This window comes from Leiobunum rupestre, chromosome 1 (assembly GCF_980474605.1).
Source record: "Leiobunum rupestre chromosome 1, qqLeiRupe1.1.hap1, whole genome shotgun sequence".
NCBI classification, from domain to species: Eukaryota; Metazoa; Arthropoda; class Arachnida; order Opiliones; family Sclerosomatidae; genus Leiobunum; species Leiobunum rupestre.
In genome coordinates this window covers 35644988-35651956 of record NC_143384.1, presented here as the reverse complement: position 1 = coordinate 35651956, position 6969 = coordinate 35644988, and the positions used below count along the sequence as shown (strand labels likewise).

The following is a 6969-nucleotide window of genomic DNA, read 5'->3' as shown; positions in this document are numbered from 1 at the left end:
TATAGTTAATATTAAACTTATAAACAATCAGAGTTAAAATTACATAATCTTCCGAGGAAATTTCAATATCTGCAGCCACAAAGGTCGGCTCACGATTGTGCTTGTTACACCCGCTGCCCGCATGCTCTACTTTTACATCCCTTGGTGCAATTACATTTTCTGAGTTCTAATAAAGCTTCAGGCACGGGAGGCAATGGGCATTGTTTTTGGTTTGTAGATATTTTCCAAATAAATCCAACCAAAATCAGTGGCGTCTCGTAAACAAGGCATTTGTTCACTTGATTTTTTAAAAAGAAAAAACATGGCAATAGGCACGATTTGTGTGAGGAACTAATGTGGCGATTGTTGGTGGAAGCTGTTTGCCTTCTTTAACTAATTTTGAAAACATTTCCCAACGAAGTTCTTTTAACGTCACGATTTTTATAAAGTTGGCAAACGTATCTTTCGTCTGAAACAGGCAGTGAAGTGCTCCCAAAGCGTGAAAAAACATCCAAAATATGTTCGTCAATTGCGAGAAACGCTTTTAAATTTAACTTTTGTCGCGAAACACCCAGTGCTATCACAGCCTTTAAAGACATACCGGCCAATCAAGGCCTTTGATCAATGTGGTCCAAGTCGAAAATAAATATCATTTATTTTATTGTTATCTTTATATCTAATCATGGACGTCTTTGGTGGTATTTGTTCAAAGAAACCCACCAACAGAATAAGAACATCGGTATCCAGAGAGTATACATCAAGCCGGGTCTGTTTATTTTTCCTAGCCACCATTAACGCGTGTAGAATTATTTGTTGATCTGCTTCTTCTATATGCAATGCTGACCATGACGCATTTCTTCGGTTTTGAAAGCTTCATGCAGTGGTTTATTAGACAAGATAATATTTTGATACGAAATTATTAAGGTCTGATTAATTCCTTTACAAAATTTTTTTTACTTCCGAAGGCCTCCTGGTGAAGCGCGGACGATTACTTGGTGTTAATTACAGCTTCAATTTTGAATAATTGAGTCTATAGAGTGTTTTAAGCTCGATGGATTCTACGTCACTTTTCATCTGGTCTTGAACTAAATTGTTTTAGCTCATATTACAGCGCCATCTCGTAGCGAAGATAGTAACCAAAAAGGTAAAAAACCGCATATTTGTCGCCATTACTGTTACCAGTCGTGTTTACTTAAAATAGTTAGCTATGGGTAGAGTTTGTTGCGTAAAAAATTGTCGTATGAGCAGCAAAAACCACCCTCACCTTAGATTTTTCAATATACCGGCGGAAATAACGTATCAATGCCAGAAAACTACACTTTTGTCCATTGAACGTAGACAATGGTTAAATATTTTAAGCCCTAGTCCAAGCGTTGTAAAAAACCAAGAGTATGCTCAAGCCATTTTATATCTGGTAAGTTAATCTTATACAATGTAGTATTTTTCTCCCAATTGATAAGCTTTACTGTCTTTTAAGGAAGTCCTTCACGATTATTCGAAGATAAAAACCCAGATTGGATACCAAACATTGCTTTGGAAACCAATTGTATTTTGACGTCAACTCCCATTCGGCAACATAAACAGACAGGAATTAGAGGTGAAACATTTCAAGAAGAACAAACAAGGCTTTTTTCTCCTACTGCAAATGTTAATGCAGATTTGTCCAATTGTACCAGCTTGAGTTTTGCGACTTATTCTCTGGAAACAGACGATACTACTGGGAGTGAACAACTAATGGAAGTATCGCAAGATACAGGCATACATAACCAAGATAATTTGCGGTCCACTGATCATGAGGTTGAAATGGAGAAGGCCATTGATCAGGAAGTCGAAATGGAGAAGGCCAGTGATCAAGAAACACAAATCGAAAACATTGGAACTAATCAAGAGTCATTAACCGAAAACCATAGAATTAATCAAGAAATACAAACTGAGGTGAATCTCCGCAATCGATCAATCCAAACAAAGATGCCTGGTGTTGATCGTGAAATTCAAACTGAGAACGCCAGCAGGTTAATAACACGTGAAACACAAACAGACGTAGTAGCCAAAAATACTGTAGAAACACAAACTATGTTCCGAGTTTCCTATAAGTTTGAGTTAGAAGCTGGAGAGTTTGAAATTCAAAAACTTCAAACAGAGCTATATAAATCAAGTTTGCGTATCAAATCGGCAAATGCAGAAATAGAATCAATAAAATAGCTACTCCAATCGGAAAAAGATAAATTGCTGAAAGTCGAAGAATCTCTAAAAATTAAATCTTATCGTGATCAATCATTTGAAGGAGACGATGAACGGGTTAAATTTTTCAGTGGAATTGAAAGTTTTGGTTATCTAAAAGTGATATTTGAAGAAGTGAAGCCATACTTATTTCAGCGATCGAAACTCTCAGAGTTTCAGCAGTATATTTTGACTTTAATGAAACTCAGACTCGCTCTATCAAATAGGCACTTATCATATCTATTTGACGTATGTGAAAGTACAATTAGTAGATTATTTTATAACTGTCTAAATGCGCTGTATACACGTCTATCACGGTGTATACATTGGCCAGAAAGAGAAAACTTGCAAGCCACAATGCCTCGTTGCTTTAGAGAACATTTTGGAAAACAAGTTGCAGTAATAATAGATTGCTTCGAAGTATTCACCGAGAAACCATCAAGTGTCTTAAGTCGTGCGGAAACTTGGCCAAATTACAAACATAACAACACAGTGAAATTTTTAATTGGAATTACGCCAAAAGGGACTGTAAGTTTTATTTCAAAGGGGTGGGGTGGACGTGCAAGCGACCAAATGCTTACGATAAACTCAGGAATACAAGAGAAACTTGTACCCGGTGACTTAATTTTAGCTGACAGAGGCTTTGATATCGGAGAAGAAGTAGGTTTCTATTGCGCATCCATTAAAATCCCAGCTTTTACTAAGAACGCAGCTCAGTTAGATCCTTTCGCCATTGAAGCTACTAGAAAATTAGCCAATGTAAGGATTCACGTTGAGAGGGTAATTGGTTGCCTTAGGCAGAAGTATGCAATTTTACACTCAAAAATACCCATTGAATTATTGGACAGCGTCATCGACGAAGAAGTTTCTACTATAGATAAAATAGCCATTGTTGCTTGTGCATTAACAAATCTCTGCCCTTCTGTCGTCCCAATGGATTGAATTTAAATTGAGTCAATAAAAAAGCAAGACTAATTTTTTTAAAATTTTAATTTCTTAAGCGACATTTTTTTGAATCTATCTAATTTGTTTTGTTTTGCACAATCGGGACAACACCATTTTCCACGCTTTATCACATCAATTTTTAAGCACAATGCATGGAACCATTGAATTTTACAGTCATCTCGATCACAGCCTATCATAAGATCATCACCTTCTTCCTGTTTACAATAGCACCATAGTTTTGGGTTGTTAATTGTTTTATTTGGCGACAAAAATGTTAAAGTTGTTTGAGGTCCCGTGTTAGGTATTCTTGATCCTTGTTTCAGAGGTGGTGTTATTGGTCTCTTTGATGTTGAAGGAATGTGGAAAGGCAATGTTTGAGGGTCTGCTGTTTCATTGGGTTGCTGCTTTAAAGGTGATAATGGTACTCTCTCCAACATTGATGGAATTTTGAAAGACAATGTTGGAGTTATTTGGGGTAATGTCTTGGGTTCTGGTCCTACCTTCTTAGGTTGCTGCTTTGCAGGTGACGATGGTGATCTCTTTGATGATAGTTGTGGGCTATGGGAGTTTGAAGTCGAGAAATATTTGCCACAAAGTTCCGAAAGAATTGCCATTTTAAAAAAACTTTAGACTTCTCTAATGCTTCATCCCAGAATTTTTGGTCAGCGTATATTCTTTCTATAAAATGGTCAATCGGGGTCCAAACACAAAAATCGCTATAACTCCTTTCTGTCAAGAACATTTGAACCTGGATTTGATAATATGCGTGATCTATTTTTAATTGAAAAGAGTTTCCAATGTTTTCCAGGCAGTTTTTCGAATAAATTGTTCTTGAAGTTTTATCTTTTAAATTGAAGGGACATTTAATTTCGACAACTCCTTTTCCACAACAAGAGCAATCTACAAGTCCATCCGGTGATGCGCCAAGATGAGGAAAAGATGGGTTTAAAAACAAACCAGCCTTTTCAAACTTGAAATTTTGGTGGTTTTTCCCCAACTCATTGAAATAAATTTTTGCCATTGTACTTTCTTTGGTAATACCCCATTTTGTAGCCCAAGTTTCGAATAAATGGCTAGCAGGGTAGCATATATGTGATATCAAAGATAATGACGGCTGAACTGGATTCGAATGGCACGCTTTTTTCATGTTGGAAGCAGTAATTCTTCCAGCTCTGTATCTATGCCACAGCTGCTTGCTTTTTGATTGGGCTTTCGTATCTATTTCTAAATTCTTACCTTCTTCTTTTGTTAAAACTATTTCTATGGTTTCACAATGTTCCAAAAGTTCATTGAATGGGAGATTTGGGTTCCTAAAAAGATCAGTTAAAATAGGTGGGTACTTAATTTTTTTAGGTTTTGAAGTGGTCCTGAAAACCTGGAAGAACTTTCAAAAGCCCTACATCCGGATTAATATTGAATAGTTTTTGAGTAAAGCTAAACCACTCTCCATTACTAGACAGCGGTACATCGGTTTTTTTCATAACTGTGGTTTTTGTGGCAGGCGGTGGAGTTCCATTTTCAATTAAAGCATCAAACTGGGCCATCCGAGCTTTAGCAGAGGTCAAATTTAATTTGTGGACTGGTGCGTAACTAACTTTTTTAGTAACGGGAGCAGCCCAGTAAGCTTTCACCCCAGTAACTGTGACACTTTCGCGGTACCGAACTCCACATTCTATGTAGAACAATAATGCCCCAACATGCGTACAGCATTCGTCTAAGCCCGCCATACAATCGCAATGACTCGCAAGAATTGTGCCCTTTTCAGACACGACAGTCCATGTATGAAGTGGCTTTTCATTTAACCGCTGTGAGTGCATGACCTATTGAAAATAATTTCATTAAATTTATTTAATTAACGTGACTAGTATTCATAATCAACCTACCAGGCATTTAATTATTACGTTGGATGATTCCGGCATTTTTTTAACCTTAACATCTCGGACAAAACCACAGATAAATTGGTCATAAGCTTGCAAGCTTTTGTAGTTTTTCAATTCATCATTAGTGTAAGCCGACTTAATGTGAATAAAATACATATATAAATCCGGAAACAAAACTGCTGGTATGATTTGCGACCCTTCACCTAAGCCTTTTTTGTCGTGGACGACCAAAAAGTCATCTTCAGCCATTTGATAGGGATCTTGATTGTCACAATACTTATTGATCTTCTCTAAATAACGTTTTTTAATTTCAGGCTTTAATGTTTCAAAATACTCAGCCCCAGATCAAACCTTTCTCGTCTTTTTAGCATGTTGGGGAACCATTCCGAACTTTTAAACCCAGTAACAAATATGGCCGCTTGTTTTACCTTTTTTTATAATACTTTTATGAGGAGAGATGGCGCTTTGAACCATACCGAGATAAAAAAACGTGACGTCATTCAATTTTAAAAACGTATTTAATGAAAACTCTCTATAACCGAAGAAGTTACCTTCCTTAAAAAATAGCAATTAATCGTCGTTTCAAACCCCATATCATTGACAATATTTTCAATAAAATTGATAAACAAAAAGAAAATGTAACTAGTTCTACCCTACTCCCGGAAAGAGATACTAATTAAAAAAATATGTCCCTTTAAATTACAATGGGAAAGTCTCTGAAAAAAAAAGAAATTTTTTAAAAACTAAAAACTAAAAAAATCAATATTGCTTTTAAACCTCGTAATTTAATTATCAACAAACTTAATAACGGCAAAGCTAAAACAGATATACTCTTAAAAGAAGGCATCAATGAGATTCCTTGTAACAATTGCAATAAAACTGATATAGGCCAAACCAAAAGATCACTATAAACTCGTATTAATGAACACAAAGGCCATATTAGAAGAGCTGAATGGGAAAATCAGCCGTTGCCGATCATGTCAAAAATACAGAGCATGCTTTAAATTTTTATAGAACATAAAATTATTGATGAACATAATTTTGAATCTATTGAAATTTACAAACGTAGTAATAACGTCAGTGTAATTCGCGTGAAACTATTTGGTCGTCGGCCTCGCGATAGTAATTACCTCTCCGAGGGTACTTTGTACCCTGGAGGGGTTATACAATCACCGTGTCTGTGGGTGGGTGTGTCCTGCGAACGCGTACGCATTTTCGGGGCAAAGTGTAATCACTGCGTACGCTTTGTGTTGAAATCACCGCGTTCGCAGTTGCTAGGGCTCTTTGCGTTCGCAGTTGCTAGGAATTAGGGAGCGAAGTCTAACGGATGGCAAAACCACCGTTTGACGGTGAGCGTTAACGGATTACAATGCATATCTTCGTCAATTCTTAACCGATTTTAATTATTGGAACGTCATTTTAAAGACAATGCGCTGTACCTTTATTAATACCTGAATATGATTTAAAGTTCATCATATTAAATACTATAAATTGCGATTAAACAATTTGACCTTTGACCTTTGGCTATAACCACGGTTTTAAATTTAAAATAACAATTTTTTTTTAATTCCCCGCCTGCGGTTTACCCAAAAAGATTCAAACCCTAAATGCATATTTTTGGTTATCGAGATATATATTTTTACATTTTACCCCCGTATATGTTCTCGAGATATTTAGAATTATGTACAGCCCCTATATTTCAATATTGATTTTTACGAAAGTTGTCTGCTTCAACGTCGGTCATATTTAGGATTCTACGACACGCGATGGATGTGTGTTCCTTTTTTCAAGTTCCGGATAGTTGTCATCGACAATCTTTTACTAAGAATGTCGATTTAAAAGTGCCTAATCAAACCGAAAAAACTATCCTTAGCTTACGTACGGGTGTTATCAGAAAATCTATTAAAACTATATGTTCGCATCATGCTGAATTGCATTTAAATAA

General features: G+C 36.2%; 1 protein-coding gene across 1 annotated transcript; it reads left to right on the top strand.

The window, feature by feature from the left end:
• The first annotated feature begins 2556 nt into the window (after positions 1-2556).
• LOC149962219 (uncharacterized) lies at positions 2557-3141 on the top strand. Its single transcript, XM_090164437.1, has one exon. It carries the CDS (start codon positions 2557-2559, stop codon positions 3139-3141), a length of 585 nt encoding a protein of 194 aa, XP_090020563.1.
• Positions 3142-6969: the final 3828 nt, after the last annotated feature.

What these genes read in the sequence shown, in the direction of transcription:
- LOC149962219 (XM_090164437.1), top strand. Translation starts at nt 2,557, where the DNA reads ATGCCTCGTTGCTTTAGAGAACATTTTGGAAAACAAGTTGCAGTAATA.